We start from the raw sequence: 22,004 nt of genomic DNA on the forward strand, positions 1-22,004 counted from the left end.
ACTGACTCTGTTGAACTCATTTCTTTTATGTCAGTTTATTCCCATAGGAGACATAAATGAAAACCTCAAGTTACTAAATATTTTTTAATGTAATTTTTAAATATTTAACTTTTATTTTACTCAAAAGGTACATGTCAAATTTATCAAAACATTGGAGTTTTGATAAGCTTCAACGTTTACGTTCATCAGCTTAAAAAATTAAGACAATCGTTTGCCTTACATTTTTTAAGCTCGGCTAACTTCTTTGGGTTTACATTGTAGTTAAATAAATACCTACCATATTACAGAGAATTATTTATTGTGAGAAGAAAATAACAGCTAGTGGAGGAATTTTTCAAATCACTCCTTTAGGAAAAGAAGCAATAAAACACTATGAAAACAGTCAGTACACATGCATTACTGGACAATTGTACATAAAAAATGTGTGAAAATTATTATTCTGCAGAAAAATGTCCTCTAACAGTCTTAATATGTGTTTAAGAATGAGCTCATCTTAAATGCTTTATTTCTGTTTATATAATACGGTATCATAGTAAAAAGTTGAATATTACGTTAAATTACTGGCAATTACTGGCAGGTTAATGGAACAAACATTCCATTAACCTGATTATAGTTTTGGATTGTTAAATACAGTGAAACTGTATAAAATAAATATTAAAAAGTTGAATATTACGGTAAAATACTGGCAGCTGTAGTTGCCAGAATTTTACCGTGGAAAATATAGTAATAATGCAGAATACATAACGGTATACTTTGTTGAGAAATGTAAAAATCACAGTGAACTTTGGTTTTTGCACAATAATTACATTGAAATAAAAAACTAATATAATGTAAACCTGCTAAAATACAATTTTAATAAGCTTGATTACCGTCTCCTATTGACAAAGCACAGAAGAGCTGTATAATACAAAACATGTTTTTTGGTTTCATAGTTCATATTTACAGTAAATTACTGGCAGCTGTTGTAGCCAGAATGTCATCTAAAAAAAATTAAGCTCTATGACTTTGTTATAATTTGCTAGAAACATTAATGAAAAACCAGTAGAGACAATGATTAAATTAAATAGTTAATATTAAATAATCAAATTAATGACTAAAAAGGCACTGATCTAATTAATATCAAACTTGATACAACCAAAAACAAATAAGTACAAAATAAACAGTCAAATAAAATTTAAAACACTTGATACTTGCAGTGGATGACAAAGTTTCTTTTTATCCAGACTTGATAGTAGAGAGCTTTCAAAACAGTCTCTGATGGTGTCTGAGGAACTGAAGCAGGTTTTGGATCCAATGTGTTTGAGGACTTGCATGTTGTTGTTCAGATGCTCGGTGTAGATTAGCGTTCTTTCCTTGCAGTCTGAAAGCAAATACAAAGCACAATAAAGCAAACTGCCCATTTCAAAAAAAAAATAAACATGCATCAAGCAAATATATACGATATACATTTTAATAGAGCTGTGTTATGAAACGGCTGTGTGGAGGCAGGAAAAGGACCCAAAGTGCAGACTCCGGAAACAGACATGAACTCAAAAAACAACTTTAATGCCGAACTCCAAAAAAGTAACAAAACTAAGACTCCAAGGTAAACTTACACAAACAGAACACACAGCTGGATGACCATTTTTCAAATGTGCAGAAGGTCCTTTTCTTCTGTTGCTGCGCATCACATGCCATACCGTCTCGGTCGTTGTGTTCTTGGGCAAGACACTTCACCTACTGGTGATGGCGAGAGGGGCCGATGGCACGATATGGCATCCTCGCTTCTGTCAGTCTGCCCCAGCTGTGGCTATGACTGTAGCTTGCCTCCACCGGTGAATGAATAGTGGAATTGTAAAGCGCTTTGAGGGTCTTGAAAAGCACTATATAAATACAATCCATTATTAGAATGGAGTGGGTGAACCATTCTTTTTTTTCACAAAAAATTTAAGAAACAGCAACATCATATGACAAAATGCCGTAAAAATGTTGTGTCCTAAACAAAATGACAAACCTGTCTGACAGATGTGAAAATATTTGAAACAGTTGAAAATTGACTCAAACTTTACTCCTTCTATATCTGGTGTACCTTCAGCCTTGAAGTGTTCAACAGGAGAGTTGTACATCTCTATGGTGCATTCTGCTCCACACTGATTTGAATCACCACCCTGAAAAACAGATTGTGTCAATAAACAGTATCTACAGAAATGATGTGTACGACTAAAGCAGAAGCCACCAGGGCAATGTGAGCCCAAATTATCTCAAGCATGCAAAACAAGGTTCCTTTAACTACAGTTTTATCTATTTATTTCTATAACCTAAAGGATTAACAACTTCAAAGGCAGTATATATATAGCAGTAGTTTGAAACATAATGGATTTTGGTTAAAAAAAAAAGAAGTACTACTTTTGAATATCTTACCATCACTAAGGTCACACAGTACATCTGGTGAAGACTGAGCTGATTGCTCACCTGTTACACATCTCTGCCTCAAATCAGAGTCTAACAAATATTTCAAAGTCTCTCTTAGAGGTACATAGTATGCAAACTGATCTGTTCTATTCTCACTTTGTCCTATAAAAATTTTCTTGGGCTCCACATAGTTCAACATGTGTATGAAGAACTGGGTTCTGGAGTATGTTGTAATCACTGGCCCTTTATGACATGCAGAAAACAGCCTGGATACCTTGACCGCCTTACAAAGCTCATCAGATAATGTTGTTTCAGTTTTTAGGAGTGTAGTGAGCTTATTCAGAGTATATGACTGACCCAACTCATGTATTTTTTAAAATTTCCTCTACAATGCTCAGGATGGCAGAAGCACTTCGCAATGAAATGCATAACCCTAAATAAATCAAAAAAGAAACATTGTCTTTAGTTGCTCCTGGTAAATTAAACAGGTGTTAGTTTCACAGTAAAGCTAGCTAAAATCTTGCTTTACTTGCTGCATTAGCATGAACTTTCCAGAAAACTAAACAGGACTGAAGGCAAAGCCTGTCTCTCTGTGACAATAATAGTACCCTCCTCGTCTAAGTTTTTTTTTTTTTTTTTTTTTAATATAGAGGTAACGGTTTAGACAAGTGATGCAATGTCTCCAAAACGTGCATATAAATGAGACTTTTTAAAGAAACTGATTCTTACAGCTTTTATAATACACTCTTTGACTGCTCTTGACCCTGCAAGCTACACCAATTATTTTATTAATATTATTTTATTTTATTTTTTTTGGTATTTCATATTTATCAATTAATTTTAATTTCAGCAGGTGGTATCACACTCAAACAGATTGAACAGTGGTAAATCCATGATTTAAATCTCCTGTTCCACCACATCCCAAAGGTGCCCTTGATTTAGGATCTGGTGAATGTGGAGGTTGGTGGAGTTCAGTAAAGTCATTGTGATGTTTAAGAACCCAGTTTAACATGATCACAGTTTCGTGATATGGTGCATCATCCTTCTGCCAGTAGTGCTGGCAAAGATAGTTGTAGTAAACCATGATCACTAATGAGAAATCAGTAGGGCTACAGTAAACCCTGTGTGGATCAGAGAATATCCAAAATAAAGTAAATTATGCACCCAATTCTTTTGAGTCATTAAAGATTCATGCTCATGTTAATTCCATCATGGAAATAAATTCATGCCCAAGATGAGTGTATGTACACTTTTGACCACAATTGTAGAAACAGTACAGCTAGAAATGTCAGACACACACATGCACACTTTTAGTGAACACCCAAAACTGTACCAGTTAGTTTAAACATGACCACACTCAAAAGAAAGAACCGCAGCCATACTGATTAACAGAAAGAAACTTTACCATTAGAAACACTATAATAGATCCATAAAGTAGATTTATAATACTTAATATAACACTTAGAATATTATATTATATTATATTACATATAATATAATATACATACACATATAATATATATATATATATATATGTAATAAGGCAGCACGGTGGCACAGTGGTTAGCACTGTTGCCTCACAGCAAGAAGGTCCTGAGTTCAATTCCACCATCAGGCCGGGGTCTTTCTGTGTGGAGTTTGCATGTTCTCCCCGTGTTTGTGTGGGTTCCCTCCGGGTACTCCGGCTTCCTCCCACCGTCCAAAGACATACAGCTTGTGGGGATAGGTTAATTGGATAATCCAAATTGCCACTAGGTGTGAATGTGTGAATGAATGTGAGTGTGAATGGTTGTCTGTCCCTGTGTGTTGGCCCTGTGACAGACTGGCGACCTGTCCAGGGTGTACCCCGCCTCTCGCCCTATGACAGCTGGGATAGGCTCCAGCGCCCCCCCGCTACCCTGAAAAGGATAAGCGGAAGTGAATGGATGGATGGATGGATTATATGTAATAATAGATCCATCCATTTTCTAATGTTTGTCTGGGTTCAAGTCTTGAGGGCAGCAGTCTGAGCAGAGAAACCCAGACTTCCCTCACCCTGGAAACCTCTTGAAGCTCATCCAGGGGAACACTGAGTCGTTTCCAAGCCAGCAAAGAGATATAACCTCTCCAGTGAGTCCTGGGTCTGCCCCGGGATCTCCTCCATGCCTGAAATACGTCACCTGGGAGGTAAGGTATTCCCAAGCCTCTGGTAGAGAACCCGAGCTCGAAGGATAAAGACTGCCCAGGAATATCTATCTATGCAAAAGTATTGAACCCACTCCCATTTCTCTATATTTTTCTTAACATTGGCTGCATTTTCTCATTTTCGGTACAGTCTGTGTACCACACCATTTTAAGTCACCCCTGTCGTTCAAGGCAAAATCATCAAAACTGAACCACAGAGCAATGGTGGCGCGGTTGATGTTTGCATGTTTGTGTTATGTTGATGGCTGGGTGTGTGTGCATAGTACCTGGATGCACTATGGGAAGAAGGTAAGCTTGGCGAATGCAGTGTGATGCTTTAGGCAATGCTCTGCTGGGAAACCTTGTGTCTTACTATCTATGTGGACTACTATCTTCCTAACTGTTGTTGCAGACCATGTACATCCTTTTAGGGAAGTGGTATTCCCTGATGGCCTCTGTCAGCAGGATAGTGTGCCCAATTTTTCGAGGAGCATAATGAGATTGAAGTGTTGACTTGGCCTCCAAATTCCCTAGATGTCACTCCAATCGAACATCTGTGGGATGGCACAACTTATGGGATCTGGTGCCAACATCTTGTTGCCAGATACCACACCTTCAGGGGTCTAGTGGAGTCCATGCCTTGATGGGTCATGGCTAGAATAATGTTCTGCCTGATCGGTGTGTACTAATTTAAATACCATCTTTTATGTATTTTATTGATTTCTTTAAAAATAATTTGTTATAATTTTATCAAGAGGGTCTATAAATGAAATACATCCTTCAGTTAGTTACAAATTAAAGATACAGTTTTATTATTTATACATGATGCAGAGGCTCCATAGACTCCACTTACAGCAAATTACAAGCTGTGGAGTGTGTTATGACTGCAGTTAAACTTAGGTTGAAGAAAAGCTTTTAGCTGAGCACCATCAACAGACAGAGCTGGGCACCAGCCAGTGAGTTCCTGACGTCAGTCAGTCAGTCAGTCAGTCAGCCAATGAAATCTCAGCTGATTTATTCTATGAGAACATGCCATGAAAGTCTGTAGCACAGATAGGACCTGGAATAAGGATATGAGTGTTCACTTAGACACTGCTGTAAATATTTCTTGTAAGATCTTTCTTACCTGACTGTGAAAATTCTATTAGTATCTGTTCATGGCAGTTTCCCTGTTATTTGCTCCTGTTATTCAGAGCTGAAGAAGTAGGTTGGTTGAGCTCCATAAGCAGGAAAATCTAAAACTTTAGCTATGGAAAAAAATTGCTGTACTCCCAGAAATAATCACATAATGAAACCTGCTGTGACACTTTTGTTATGTTGCCGACCAGATGAGGTGACGGCTACGGGTGAATCCTAATCAAGGTTTTCCATTTTCACCATGGTGGGTGTTTCCAGAGTGGCTTGAAATATTATTCCAAGATCATTATTTTTAATTGGCTGTATCAAAAAACACTGCATGTCATGTTGTCCTCTGTGGTATTCTATGACTGCCTTAAAATAAACCCTGTAAATAAATGGATTAAAGGGAACATTAGGGATGGAAATTGATAAGAATTTAGCAATTCCAATTCCATTATCGATATTACTTATCGATTAGATTCATTATCAGATCTCTAATTGATTTTCATTGGGTTCTCACTAGTTCAATTTTTTAGAGTTACCACCATCACTAAGCAGCATATCGAAGACATTACATTTCCTCAAATTAATTGCATGATTTGTGGTCAAATGTTTGTGGATGTTGGATGTATTTTATCTTTGTTGTGATCAGTGTTGGGTCATTACTCAAAAAGAAATGTATTACACATATCACACAGAACACTTTTATTAAAAGTAATGCAGTACATTACTTAATTACTCCAAGGAGAAAATAACTCATTATACTACTCATAACACCTTTCATCTCAGTCTGTAAAATGACCTGAAACACATTGTCTCATAATTACCATTTGACAATATAAACCTTAGGCTACAATCTTACACACCAACACAAATCCCTATCCTGATGAGGACACGCATATAATCTTTCTCTTACTATTCAGGTATGAGCACAAAGCCAACAGTACAAAACAAAGATCAAAACCAGCACAAAGCCAAAGTGATCATCACATTGATTTTACTGTAGAAAGATGAGCGGGTAGAAACAAAGGCTGCAGCCTGACTGCTCACCTGTTTGTTACCTGATGAAGTTCAACAGTGGCTCGCTTCACTGCAGTTCACAAATGATGGCTAACTTGACCACGCTGCTGGGTTGGGATCGGCATTCACTCAGCTTTAGCGTCACTATGGGTTTTTGGCTAGGTTGGTGTTAGCATGCTGTCTGTGCAGGTGCCTGCAAAGAGCTGAAGTTGTGTTAGCAGTATTATGCAGTTGTTACTGTTCTGGATGCAGTTTGCACTTTACCATTACACTCTTGTCCTTTTGTGCAATAAAAATAAAAGTAATATCCAGGCTGCAAACTGCCCTACATTGTTCTGGGGCGGATCTACTGTGGTGGCAGGGGGTGGCATGTGCTACCCCTAAAATAATCTCTTCCCACTTTAGTGTCACCCTAGTTTTGGATATGACAGTGTTGTTTATTAACATATGTTAGCATTAACACTTTGAGCCTAGCAACAATTAACACTGAATTTAAATCCTAAAACTGAAAATATTATATAGTGTAACACATTCCCCCATTAAGAAATGGTTCAGCCCATAGCCTTAGACTGGCATAATCATAGAGTCAGTTCCTACTGACAACAAGAAATAAAGCCACAGAACATTTTGAATCATAACTATGGGAATATTTAGATTTTAACACGGGCGGTTGATTGTTACACTCTGAAAATGAAATGAAGGTACGTTTTATTAACCCAACAAGTCATGAAAACTTTGTTCATGGCAGTGCAGATTTCTGACATTTCCTGTAAATTTAAGCATAAAACAATTTGATAATTTGTAATAAAAAGATTGTGAAACTCAAGTTAGACCTGTTCTAATGAAACAACCTCTTGTGTAGCTTTCTGAATTTTAGACTTAGTGAACTACATACACCGTGGGTAGCACGGTGGTTAGCACTGTTGCCGCACAGCAAGAAGGTTCTGAGTTCAATTCCACCATCAGGTCGGGGTCTTTCTGTGTGGAGTTTGCATGTTCTCCCCATGTTTGCATGGGTTCCCTCCAGGTACTCTGGCTTCCTCCCAAAGACACGCACAAAAGACAGTTTGTGGGTATAAGGTTAATTGATTAATCCAAATTGCCCATAGGTGTGAAAGGGAGAATGAATGTGAGCACGAATGGTTGTCTCTGTGTGTTAGCCCTGACTGGCTAGCTCTGTGACTGGTGACCTGTCCAGGGCGTACCCCGCCTCTTGCCCTATGACAGCTGGGATAGGCTCCAGCCCCCCCCCCCCCCCCCCCCAAGCGGGAAGCGAATGTATGTATGGACTACATACATATTTATTATAAAGGCTATTCAGAACATAAAATCAAAATTCAAATTTTTAATGCAACTAAAATATGTAATATTTGGGCGATCGTGGCTGAAGAGGAAGGTTTCCGGTTCGAGCCCCGGCTCAGACATTCTTGGTCGTTGGGTCCTTGGGCAAGACACTTCACCTACCGCCTACTGGTGATGGCCAGAATGGCGCGATATGGCAGCCTCGCTTTTGTCAGTCTGCCCCAGGGCAGCTGTGGCTACAACTGTAGCTGCCTCCACCAGTGTGTGAATGTGAGAGTGAATGAATAGTGGTATTGTAAAGCGCTTTGAGGGTCTCAAAAAGTACTATATAAATGCAATCCATTATTATTATTATTATTAATTATGAGTGTAATGTCCCATGCCTCTAACGCCTTGCTAGAGTCGACATTCAGACTACTCCTCTTCAAAATGAACACGCAGACAAGAGGGTTTGACTTCACTCCCTTTACTTCATCAAATCATAAACAAGAACAAATACACAACAGTACAAATTAATTCTTTAGTCAAAAGCGTTAGCGAATCCGAGAAGCTTCTTCAGTTCTTCAGAACTGAAGATGAGAGGTGAAAAGTCTTCAAGCAACTTAAAGAAGTCCAGATGCTTTTCTTTCCAAGTTCATTAGACTACGATGACCTGGATGACTGAGAACCTTCACAGACTCATTGCAGGTTCCCGCCCTCGGTCCACACCCCTCGGAGGAAGAAACACCTGAGCCTCATTAGTGTGGCCAGCATTTAAGCCAGGGAGCGACTACTGTTCTTCGCTGGATCGTTGTGTGACTCCCGCTCTCTCTCGCTGGGGCGGAACTCATTGCGGGTTCACGCCCTCGGCACACGCCCCTCGGAGGAAGAAACACCTGTGCCTCATTAGTAGGGATGGGTACCGGTCTCCGGTGCACCGGTTCTGACATAAACGGTAGTAACCAGACCGAAAAGCAGCGCACATTTCGGTGCTTTATTTCGGTGCTTTTTTTTCCTGAGCTGTGATACACTTTAGATTCTAGCCAATCATTTTACGTTTCCGAGGATAGTAGGCGGGTCCAGGTACGCACGTTCTTTTAGAGCAGAGCTACAGATTAAAAATGCCCAAGGCGAAGCGGTCAAAAGTCTGGCTGTACTTCACAGCAAAATATGCAAACTCAGCAGCCTGCAACAAGTGCTTTAAGCTGATACTGTCAAAGGAGGTAACACCTCAAATCCGATGAAACACCTGGCGACGCATAGCGGTTTTTTTAAAAGCCGAGAAATGCGCCGTATTTGATAGCTTGCCTCGAGACCTCACACCGTGCACATCTACTGCGGGTGTGGTGCCTGTTATCGGACCCGGAGTTAAAAACCCGAAGAGGAGAGTCCTGGCCCCTAGCCCTGCCAGTGTAGCAGAAATGATGAGGATGATGATGGCAGCAGCAGCCATTCTTCTCTGCGTGAGTAGCTTAATGTTGTTCGTGTGTAATTTACGTTGAGTAGGCTAACCACGTTATTACATTAATGCTTGTAAGGTGAACTAGCAAACATCATCATAGCTACATGCGGCTGTCTTCTTGTTTGATGGCAGATACTCCCTTCACCCTGGCCAAAAAGGCTAAAATGACCAAAGAAAAAGTGGAAAACAGCTAAACATGAGAGGTTTTTGGACAAAGTTTATGTTCTTTCCATTGTTTAAGCATTGCTTCCAGCCAAGAGTGATACCATATATGCCCCATAGCTGCAGAAAAGGCTAACATTATTATCTTTTTACAAAAAAACAGCTGAACATGGGAGGTTTTTGGACCAATTTTGTGTTCTCCATTCTTTAAGCACCGGTTTGAGCACTGGTTTGAGCACCGGCACCGTTTCAAAAGTACCGGTTTGGCACCGGTATCGGATAAAACCTAAACGATACCCATCCCTACTCATTAGTGTGGCTAGCATTTAAGCCAGGGAGCGACTACTGTTCTTCGCTGGATCGTTGTGTGACTCGCGTTAGTGAAGTCAAGCGTCAGCAAGTGTTTTTGTGTGTCTTAGTGTTTTTGTATTAACGAGTGTTTCTTTGTGTACAGACTCCCTGGACTGTTTCCCCTGTGCTTCCCGTGTGACGAGGGTCAGAGAGAAAGACTGGTTTCATGTGTGGATTGTTTGGAAAGAAACAAGAGCTTTCCCCTGGATTTCCCTGAAGCCCTGTCCCCTCACTTTTTGTATATAGCACTGCCCCGCTCCTTTTTGTATATACACCCTTTGGACGTTGTAAATAAATTCTCTTGTGTGCATCTAACCTCGGAATGCTGTGTGTGAGTCCTCCATGTCAACCGTAACAGATTCTCAATGGCAGGTTCAGCGACTGTAGCACTTGACTTGAATGAGTAAGCAGCTGATGTGCCAAAAAGCTGCAAAACACCAGACAGCTTCAGTCCATATCGGATGTACAGGATGGAGTTAAGGTTTCGCAAGGGCATCCGTTTTCTAAGTTTGCTTTTTACCACACTCATCTGGCTGAATACACTCTCAATTTCAGCATTTGACTGTGGCAAGGACAACACAGACACAGCAGCCATGACAAGTTCTTGAAACGTGTTGATATCAGCTGCATCCCTGTACTGCCAAATCTCACTCCAGAAGCCCATTGTGTTTTTTGTCTCATTCCATTTACTAAGATGCATGGTACACCATTGGTGGACAATCTTATCTATTGCTTCAGGGGAGAAGCCAAGGAGTTTAGCAATTTTTTCTATTTCTCTGCTTTAGACTTTCCTCCACATTGAAAACGGACATGTACTGCAATGTTACAATGTTATTCGGCAGTCTCAACCTCAACTCATTAGTGAGGGATACGGTGAAGGCTACACATCGCTTTCTGACATTTTTTTCATCCTCAGGGTCAAGGTGCAACTGAGCTGCTTTTGACTCAAAAAGCTAACAAAGGTATGGTTTGGAACTGATTTATCCTTCTATTGGCTCTTTGAATACATCAACATTTGCCAGTGGATTCAGCACCCTGCTGCTCACAGACCTGATCAGGGTAACCAAGCTGTAAAGTAGTTTAAGAGGATCTACCTGTTCTCCTTCAAAAGCCTTGATGGCGGTCTGTACCTTTCCCAGCACTGACTTTACAAAAGTCATATATGAGATATTTTGAGGATCATTGAACATGGAGTATAAAACTTTAGCCATGTAGCAGTGTTCACTGGACTTGGTGACCGCAAAATGCTGCCTAAGCTCATCCCACTGGTCCAAAATTTCCTGAAACCACAGGTTCAATGGTTATCTGTAAGGGTTTTTCCCCACAGTTGATGGTCTCACAAATGGCCTTATAGGCCTCCCTGCGCTTTGGAGACACTGAAAACCATTAATAATTCTCTCGTACCAAGTACTCGACACTACGGGGATGGCATCATTGGAAGCATGACTTACAGCAAGCTGCAGAGAGTGGCATTCACAGCGAATAAGAACAAGATCTTTGAGGCCATACTCCTCCTTCAGCCCTTTATGGACCCCATTGTTAATCCCTGTCATCACAGGTGCATTGTCTGTCCCTATATCCCCAAGAGTTTTTTTTTTAAGACTCCACTTCTCAAGGAAAGCCACAACAGTACGAGCTATAGCTCTGGCATCTCCTCCCTCCAACTGAACAAGCCCTAAAAAAGTGGATACAATTGTCTGCTTGGTGTCATTAAAATACCTTATGACAACCCCCAGGTACTTAGAAACACTTATATCTGTGGACTCATCGAGGAGGAGGCTGAAACGTTGATCACCCACATCTGCAACCAAGTTTTTCAGAAAGTATGGTGCCAGAACACCATTAATCATTTCTGTGCACTTTGTCCTGTGCATTTTGAAATAGGTAGCAGCAGTGGAGTACATGAAGTGGTGGTTGCAAGTGAGAGTAATTCTTCAGATTAGAAGTAGGTGGATTTCACCAATTCCAATTAAAGTCAAAAACACAAAAATCAGAGGGGAGGAGCAAAGTTCTATGCCAGCTGTTTTATTGAACAGTGCAGCTCAGCAAAACAGAAGGAAAAGCAAAGCTCCCCTAGGGTGTTTGCCGTAAGCACATGCAGGTTGGGACCAACCCCAACAGACAGACAGCAGGAAAAAAGCCCAGAGGGCTTTCCCAGGTCCCCTTTTAAAGGTACCAGTAGTCCCACCTCCTGCTGCTGAGTAACTATCCCACGCGCCCAAAAACAGCAGGTGCAGGGTCAAGTACGGGCCAGGGTCCGGCCAGGGCTCTGGTTGAGGGCCCTGCCCAAAGTGGCACCCTTAGGTTAACCCTTTGCTTTGCCTTCTGACAATAGGTCACAACATGGTCAAAGGTCACACATTAGTACAGCAAATAGCATAGTTTTGTGATATGATATACATGTGAATAATACTTGACCTAACTACATCAAATATATGGGTTCATTGCTTTACATAAAAATAAACACTCCTGTTACGTTATAGTGTGTGTGTACATGACAGTGTTTTCATTATGTTGTTTTCAGTATCTCTGTTACCATGTTACTATTTTTAAGAGATATGTTTTTAAATGTGCTGCATGAAAAACGTTTATTGTGTGTGTGTGTGCGTGTGTGTGTGTGTGTGTGTGCAAAACATCTTGTGCCTAAGACTTTATGTGAAAGTTATAGTATATATGTTCAGTGCAGATAGATATATAGTGTATATAGTTATATAGGCATACATGTCATACAAGAATCCACCTCTCCAACATGATCACATGCCAGCATGGAACAGTGTTCAGTGAAAGGTAATGCCATGGTGACCTCGTATTTTGCAGAGTCAGTTTTTTAAATCATAAACGTAACGGCTTAAACCGGCCCTTAAATTCAGGGTTTGATTCCCACTCTCTTCTGTATTTTTGAGTGTACAGTTTAGACTGAGACATGATGAGCTAGCTAGCTAGATGTTTAGCTTATGCAACAGAGAGGCAATCACGCAGTGGACGAGGTAAGTGACTGGGTCATGGGGATGATGTATTTTAGTGCATTGATTTATTTTAGACAAAGAAAAATGTACATTTACCCTTGCTCCCGCCCTGCATTACAGTCAGGGTGCTCATGTGCGATTCATTTGCAGTTTGGACGTGTAGGGATAAACATCACCTGGGGTGAACGTCTCCTGCTCTGACAGCAGCTGGGAGCGACTGCTGCGTGAGGACTATCTGCCACCTGTGAGCACTTTGGCACAGGCGAGGTGCCCACGGTAGCACCTGCTGCTTGTTCCTTTCACTTCAAAAAGTCGTCACAAGTCTCCAATAACTCCAGAAAAAGTTGCCAGATTTTTTTTGTTGCTTTTTAGAAAAGAAGTTGCTAAGGGGGTCTGAAAACTTGCAAAATATAGTTAGCAACACTGCATGATGTCACGTTCCGCAGGGACAGAAGATAGCGATAAACGTGTTTTTAAAACTTTTTTAAGCATTTATTTCTTAAATCCAGCTTCATAGACAGTGTTACATCTATGTTACATCTACATGATGTAAATTAGCCTTTATATGTGTAGCGTTTCATGTCCCCTTTAATGCAACATTTGATTTTAAAGGGATGTGATTTAATCGCAAAGGGAGGATCCAAGTACAGGACTCAGAAACAAGGGAAATAAGCTAACAGATTGTTTTGTTAAACTAAAATAAAGTACAAATTAATATGAATTAAAAAACTCAGAAAATCAAACCTTTAACAAATGAAAACAGACTGCAAGGGACGACACAAGTATGAGGGAGAACGCAACAGAGAACAGAGGGAGATACAGACAATATATACACTGACGGATAATGAGGGAACAGGCCATGGGTGGGAACACAGCTGACACTAATCTAACTGACAAGACAGGGGGAAAAGACTATCAAAATAAAACAGGATGTACAAACACAGAGGCCAAAGGTGTGTCCAAATTCACGGGCCGCATCCTTTGGAGATCGCATTTGAAGGCCGATTATGTCACAGCCAGGTGACGAAGGCTGTCCAAATTCGAAGACTCCTCCAAATGCGGCCGACAAATGCGTCCTTCATCTCCCCTGGATTTAAAAGGATGGGTCTGGTGTATCCTTTGTGGCCCAACCTATCCCAGAATTCATAGTGTGGCCCAGCCAATTCCAGTTTCCAACAATGGCGGCAGCTACTTAGTTTTAATATTACTCTTTCTGGGTCACAAAATAAACTTTTAAGATATTAGGTGATGATAGGTGAGAATGTAGGTGTGTAAACTTCAAATATCTGCTCGGTTTATCAAGACATCACACAAGTGCTCTGACGTTTTCCGAGAAGTCTATTACATACCAGCTCGATAGCTGACTGGGAGGTCAAGGCTCATTAAAGCTGGCGAGAACACCGGATTCCTGGCACATCGTTTTCAGACCCCTGCGGCCTTTCACTACTCAGGTTAAACATGATATATGAGTCAAATACTACTGTTTGGCTTTTTTCATTGTTTTATTTGTTCCTGAGTAAATTGATGTGGCTGAGATTAAAGTTATAGTTTTCACATAGCTGAATAAAAGTCAAACAGAAAACTGATTAAACAGAAGTGTGAGACGGTAGAGAATTTACTCCAATGTCCTGTTATATTTGAAAGTGCCGACGGCTGAGTTTATTAAACTCCACCGAGACAGCTGGTGACGCAAATCTGAAGGCTAGACGGTCCCATTTCACATCCTTACACTTCCAGCCTTCTTGGTTTTCGAAGGACCCGGCCCACGTAGACTGCGAAGGCAGGGTCTTCCGAAGGATGCAGCCTCCCAGGCTTTAAGTCTTAAAGCCTCTGCAAAAGGGAAGCAACAGACAAATACAACAGAACTATGGCGTGGGAGATTGCAAGCTGCTTGGGGTGAAGTTGGCACTTGAAGAGTGGAGTCCCTGGCTAGAGGGGGACGAGCAGCCTTTTGTTATCTGGACAGATCACAAAAATCTCACTTATCTTAGATCTTGATGCATGCTCAATTATCCATGTAAGTAAATCTCCAAAAGTTGATTCTGTTCATCTGAACCTATGCATATGGATCAGTATTTAAGGTTTGACTCTCATCATCCACTGGACCATAAACTGGGTGTCATCAGGATGCTACAACACAGAGCAAACACCATCGCCACAGACACAGCAGCCAGGGAAGCAGAAGAATAACACATCAAGAAGGCCCTGAGTAAATGTGGTTATCCCAGCTGGACTTTTGTCAAAGCTGGGAAGGCACCAAAAGAAAGCTCCAGCCAATCCAGGAGAGAAGGACAACTGCTTACTAAGTGCAATCTGTAGTGATCCCATATGTGTCAGGAGTATCAGAATAGTTGAGATGCATTTTTTCTAAACACCGTATCTCTGTGGCTTTTAAACCCCAAAACATGCTGTGCCAAAAATTGGTCCACTCCAAGGATCGGGTCCCTGTGCATATACATCGGGGAAACCAAACAACCTCTGGCAAAGAGGATGGCACAACACAGAAGAGCCAGGACTCTGCAGTCTATTTACACCTACAGGCCAGTGGACACTCTTTCAATGATGAGGATGTACACATCCTAGACAGGGAGGAATGCTGGTTTGTGCGGGGAGTCAAGGAGGCTATTTACGTGAAAAGGGAAAGACCATCTCTGAATTGAGGAGGGGGCCTAAGGGTACATCTTTCGCCAAATTACAATGCTTTGATTGTGTTGATTTGATTGCAGCCATTCCCCAACTCTCTGTGAATGGTACTCATGGCCATTGCTCAGTGGTTGTTGATCAATGGTCATGAGAATTTGCATAATTTTGATGAAGGAACTGACCTCCCAGCCCATTGTTCCTTCAGTGGTGCTAGTTTCAGTCATTATGCAAATGGACTGTTTATAAGATTGGGGAAACCTGCCGTCAGCTGAGACTGAAGAAGTCTCTTGGGTGAGTGACGAAACGTTTCTCCCACTGAAAACGCTACGTCCAGATGAACAGAATCAACTTTTGGAGAATCACTTACCTTAGAACAGCTAAAAGGTTAAATGCCTGTCAGGCTCACTGGTCTCTGTTTTTCTGATGATTCAATTTTAAAATCCCTTTTTGCCCATTTTTAAGATATGTTTAGCAAGATGGTTTCTCTTGTCAGCCCCTCAGCTGCTGCTAGGTTCCCACCACGATCCACTGGGCTCCTGACTTCATAGCACTTGAGAAATTACCCACTGCCTCAGAAGTTAGAAGTTACTTACTAATCATGTTTTCAAACTGCCTAAATTCCTGTAGAAATTGTGTCTGACAGAGCGCCTCAGTTTGTCTCCCAAGCCTGGAAGTCTTTTTGCACCACCATAGGGGCCAAAGTATGTTTAAGCTCTGGATTCCACCCACAGACAGACAGAAAGGATTAACCAGGAGCTCAAAATCCCCCAACTTGGTACACACAAATGAAGCTTATGCATAAGTTCTGTCACGGTCTGTGGCTCAGTATCCAGGGAGCCACGGGATGCTGCAGTGGCCACACCCTCGGGCTGGGCCACCTTCAAGACACCTGCATCCCATTGAGGCAATCACCGGAGGACTACTTCACCCAGCACTGATGGCTGCTCCTCGCCAGTCCGTGAGTCTCCTTCGGTGTGATCATCGTTCGGTGCGGAAGCCTGTTGCCTGCCTGTTCTCCTGCCGGATTGCCTCCCTCTCTTGGATACCCTCCACAGACACCTCCCCCCCCCCCTCTAAAGTTCCACGGTCCAGCTCTGCCTGTAAGCCTTGACAATTAATGCAGTCTAGCTGTCTCGCTTCTGGTAACCTGCGTGCTATTAATCGTGTCTCCCCTTTCTGTTGCAGTTCCCCATGGTCCCGATTACGGCACTCCTGTTCTCCGCGCTCCTCGTTTTCCCACACAGTGCGAGCCATAGTTTTCGTTCCCTGACTTCATCAAAATTCCTGAGTTAATTAATATATTTGTACATAGTTCTGAGTTTCAGTGTATTGATCCTGCTTTTTGGGGGCCAATTACCTGCACACTCCGTGATCCGTGACAGTATGGACTGGCCAGCTATGGATCCTGCAGACTGTCATGTAATTAATATCCTTAGTATCCTTATTTTCTTATTATATTGTTTTATGTACTTTAATAATGAAGGTTTGTAGAGCAAGGCCACTTTTGACTCATAAACTAAGTGCTCAGCCAGACTGAAAACAGGAAGTGTAGAGCTGTACAGTATATTAATAAATACACACTGTAAACCCGAATCAGTTGACTGAACTTAAAACATTTGTGGAAACTGATTACCTCAAAAGTTTTAAGTACACAAACTCATCTTTTCTAAGTATGGGGTACTCAAAATTTGTATTTATTGTTAACTTAAAAATTTTAAATTATATTTTTATTTTATTAATTGAGCTTTACTTAAAAACTATATACTTTAATTTTAATATTTTTGTGTTTTTTGTAGTTTACTATTTTGATCCAACACAATGCAATTATATTACAAACTAAACGCAAATTATATGATTATTAATTAAAAGATATTTATTTTTAAATGTTTGAGTGTAGACTAGTAAAAAAAATTAGAGAAATTCATTTACTTTACATTTTGTTTATTTAACATTTTTTATGGAAATGTAAAAACATCACTTAGTGTTTTTATAAAACCACTAACATGGACATTGGCACCATAAAGTGAGCATTATAAATTCAATGTAGAACATGTATCTTTTTATAAAATCACAAAGGACAACATCAGTCCTAATTGCATCTTTCTCAAAATACATAAATTCAAAATAAAAAGTCAAATACTAATCACTTTTGTTTGAAAGAGAAATGAAAAACAATTTTATAAAATGGGTACAAATAAAGATGATCATCTTCCAAATAACCAGAGCAAAGTTAGGTAAACTGATGGAGATCCACCCAATCCACCCAAAGTCTGTAGTAAACTTAAAGTGCTTTAAATAAAGTGCTTAAAACAAAGTGCTCAGTAACAGAGTGCATGTCCTAACAAACATTGCCTTATATTCCTTCCAGAACTACTCTTTCAGCAACAAATCATTTTTAAGAGCATGTAGGCAGGGTTTCAGAGGTTTGCCGTCAACAAGCCCCATGAAGATTTTTTGGACAAAGGTAAATGTGTGAACGAGCTTCCTGGGGTAGTCTAAATGCAGAGCATAGATCAAGCCAAACAATAAGGCAAATGCATCTGCAAATCTGGGAATATCACGCATCACCAAGTCGCCTTCCACCACAATGGCCATGCTTGAGGAAGTAAAATGGACTGGACTGGTCTGGGAAGCGCCGTCGGTAACCACTGTGAGAAGGGCAACTGGAGTGTCAATGAGGGTCGACTCATCCAATGTGTCCGCCTGGAATAGACACAGTATCAATAAGTAAGGTTGGTTTGAGAGAATGTGACAAGCAAGACCTGTAATCTAGCAAAAAATTCAGCAGTGTAGTGGGTTACTTTGTAACGGGTTAGGGTACTCTACTTTTTTGAAAAATGTACATTAACGCGTTAGCTTCTTGCATTACATAATTAGTATGTTTGTTATTTTTCTAAAAAAAAAAAAAAAAAAAAAAAAAGAAGTCATTTTTTATTTTATGACTTTATCTCAAAAAGAAACTAAATCTTGACTTCAGCCTTGTTTTTGGGGCCACCTGCAGCGTAGCCGAAGTGCTGTGATACGCCTGTGCCCTGCTCCTGACCCTGTGTGTGTGTGTGTGAGGGTTTTCTAAAGAGAGGGTATTTTGCTTGTACAATTTGGTAGCTGCTAGGGTATTAAATTGTATTTAAAAAAAATCCATGGTGTTTTATCTCACTGGCAGAATTTAAGTGATGCAAAAATACACTTACATTACATGTCTTAAAGAATTCTGGGTCCTCCTCCCGCAGGTATACAGGAAGGGCACGAAGCACTGCAGTGCGTTTCACGTTGATATCAGGCGCCTCCTAAAAAGGGAAAAGAAAATTTCATTGAACACAAAGTTTTCAGGTGTCATTCTTTGGGGAGAATACATGTTTATGAAACTGCATGACATGTGACTCTACATAATTTTGGAGACATTTCTTTTAAGACACAACCTTTCTGTCTCTTATGACAAAGAGTCTGTATCTTACTCATTTGACAAAAATCCTACACAGTATTTTAAAGTAACATACCAGATCAGAGCTGTAATCTGTATAAAACACAAATGTTCAAAGCAAGGAAAAATTGAGTTTTTATCAGTGAAACTTTTAATTTGTGTTAATTTTATCATTATCAATATTCACCTGAAGATCATAATGATTCAGGATGGTTCGCAGAGCCTCTGATATCTTGCCAGTCCGTGCAGCCTTCTGTCTGTATAGAGCCATAAGTCGTGGTGTGTGTCTGTCAAGTTCAGCGTAGAACTGGTTCCGCAGGTTAATGTTTGTGACTCGGTGGAACTCCGCACAAATCTAAAATAAAACAGGACAAAAACATCCAACATGAAGCCAAATTACTGACCAAATTTACATCTTATCATTAAAGAGGAATTGCCCAACTTCTGTCTAACCTTGCTTTATACATGTCCTATGAAGTGTTTTTTTTTCTTCTTTAAATTGGACCCGAACCACAAGCACAAGTGTATCACAAAGCTGAAATATATTTTTGTTTGTTATCTATTATTTATTTATGTGTTATTTATTTATTATCTGAATCTGAAGAGATCTGCTGAACTTGCATTGTTTCATGTTAAACTGAAGAAGAAAAAAAAATCAAAGCACAGATACCTGAGAGTCAAATCGCAGAGCAGGCCATTTCTCTAAGAAGTTCTTTACCATTGGGTTGTCTTGAACAATTTCATGGCGACGAAGTGCGAAGGTAGTCTGCATCAGTTTTTCAATCATTACTTTGTTGGGCTCAGTCTTCTCAACCTCATTTTTTATCTGGACTCTCATATCCTCCAAACTGACCTGATCTTCTCCTCTTGGAAAGTTTGGGAGGTAGTTCACCTCAGCTCTTCTGGCTCTTTTTATGTTTGAGTGAGGATGCTCTCCTTCAGGGTTGTTAACACTCCTCCTGCCAGCGTTGACAGACACCTCCACACATCCAGATCTGGCTAGCTTGGTGCGATAATTTCCCATCTTGAATTTTAAACTGGTCTTCCAACCATAACTTCCATTCCTACTTCCAGGCTCTTTAAGACATGGGTGAGTGGTAACAAGAGCTTCTGCTGCCAAACCGACATCTCCATCACTCGGATAGGCTTTGAAGGTGTGCATCACTGAAGCCATGGTCTCCAAGATGTTGTGCTTTTGGGCTCGAGTCAACTTCAGATGTTTTCCAGACATCTCAAAGGCTCTATTTCCCTCCTCAAGGAGATGTTCAACTTCGTAAGAAAAGGTAGGTACTGGGAAAGTGTCAGGCCAACACTTCAGACGCTGAGCTAAAGGCACATGAGGAAGAATGTCTGTATCAGAACTTGCACAAGAACTGACATCACTTTCAGATCTCACTACTTTTAGTGTGCCCTGCTCCGGCAACTCTTGAATATCCAGTAGGCAGGTAAGTTGCCCATCAAAGTCGGGGTCTTCGTATTGTAAGGTAAACTCAAAGTCCAGCCTTGGGTTGAGCTTCTCACGGAGTATGGTGATTAGTTCTTCCACCGACTCAGGCCGCTTAGTTAGAGAAACCTTCACAACAACATCTGTGGTGAGGTGAACTCTCAGCAGGAACTTTTGGGATACTGCCATCATCCTATGAATAAAACAAGGAATGGAGATGATTTTTAAAAAATGAATCATCTCATATATAAAAACACTGTACATCATACCATTAACCTTATTATGGTCAGTGATAATTATATACTCAGCCATCATTACAGCTTTCAAAAATTTCAAAAGTACACTGTACATTTCATGACAAAATAAACACTTAGCATGGTAAAAAAAAAAACTTACAATTACTGCTGTTTACTTTGAGTGCAGTCTTGAATTCTATGGCCGATCATCCAACAGTCCAAAACATAGGTAAGAATTTCAGATGTTACAAAGTCACAGGCCATCATTCCATTTAGTCATGGTAAACAGTAATCCTCTTTTAGTTTTAAGTTTTTACCATATAATCAACATTGTCTCACCATGTATAAATTCTGTTAAGTTGGGAAAAAGAAAAAAAAAAAAAAAAAGCACAGAATACATATGAATTTACACTGCAGTTATTTTAAAAAACCAAGCCAAACTGCGGGATAAATCTTTGCAAAGACACATTGTTATGCAATAGTACATAATACATCAGTGAGATACTTGTAATATTACACAGAACTTCTACTTACAAACTACTTCTTTTACAGGCTGCTGCTTAAGATAGAAGTTGCCACTGCTAGCTAAGTCACTTTTGAATGATGCTAATGAGAAGAAGAAAAAAACCCGGCTGAACAATGAGGCTGCTGTTGTAAAAACGCCAACTTTCTTGCGTTGGCAATGGGTCGTTAAAATATCACTAAGACACTTTCTTTATGTGCAATTCTTATTAAAAGTGTGTTTTAATCGGTTAAAACTGACGATATCATCGGTTTGAAAAAGAGCGCGAACAACAGCGAACAACAATTCACTACCTGGGTCTGTGCTGTTTAACACAACGGCGCATTCAAAAACAAGTTAATGGCTGCAACATATTAATATACTTGCTTTTTTACGGAAAAAATAAACATAACGAAGGTTCCGTTTTACTTACAAGTTTCTCCAAATGTGCTCTCCGGTCGCTCGAGAAGGGCAGCCATATTGAACAGAATTTTCTGTCAACGTCATTCAGGTTAGAGAGAAAACGTCATGACGTCATGACGTACAAATGCGGAGCTCGAAAAAAAAAAAATTTACTCAAAAATCATAATTAAAAAAGCAGTATTTACTCTTAACTTCTAAGCCATGTACAATTATAACTGTTTGAATCGTTAAGAGAACAGAAAAATTTTAAGTTGTTTCAACTTTGTGACGCATTTTAATTGTTGTATCCACAAACTTTATAAGTCAGGTGGACTGTTGGGGTTTACAGTGCAGGAAGCCAGACAGAAAAGAGGAACTTTGCCATATAAGCAATGGTTGTATTGAAACTGTGACGTGTAAAGTACCAAAATAATACCTATA

At 40.2% G+C, this 22,004-nt stretch overlaps 1 protein-coding gene across 1 annotated transcript; it reads right to left on the bottom strand.

The window, feature by feature from the left end:
- Positions 1 to 17,826: 17,826 nt before the first annotated feature.
- LOC120715649 lies at positions 17,827 to 21,650 on the bottom strand. Its single transcript, XM_040002742.1, has 5 exons — positions 21,595 to 21,650; positions 19,650 to 20,616; positions 19,167 to 19,334; positions 18,750 to 18,845; positions 17,827 to 18,261 (listed from the first exon to the last, which is right to left on the bottom strand). Exons 2-5 carry the CDS (start codon positions 20,613 to 20,615, stop codon positions 17,929 to 17,931), a joined length of 1,563 nt encoding a protein of 520 aa, XP_039858676.1. The 5' UTR covers position 20,616; positions 21,595 to 21,650; the 3' UTR covers positions 17,827 to 17,928.
- Between the last annotated feature and the right edge of the window lie 354 nt (positions 21,651 to 22,004).

Source organism: Simochromis diagramma, unplaced genomic scaffold, assembly GCF_900408965.1.
Source record: "Simochromis diagramma unplaced genomic scaffold, fSimDia1.1 OVJJ01000449.1, whole genome shotgun sequence".
Lineage (NCBI taxonomy): Eukaryota > Metazoa > Chordata > Actinopteri > Cichliformes > Cichlidae > Simochromis > Simochromis diagramma.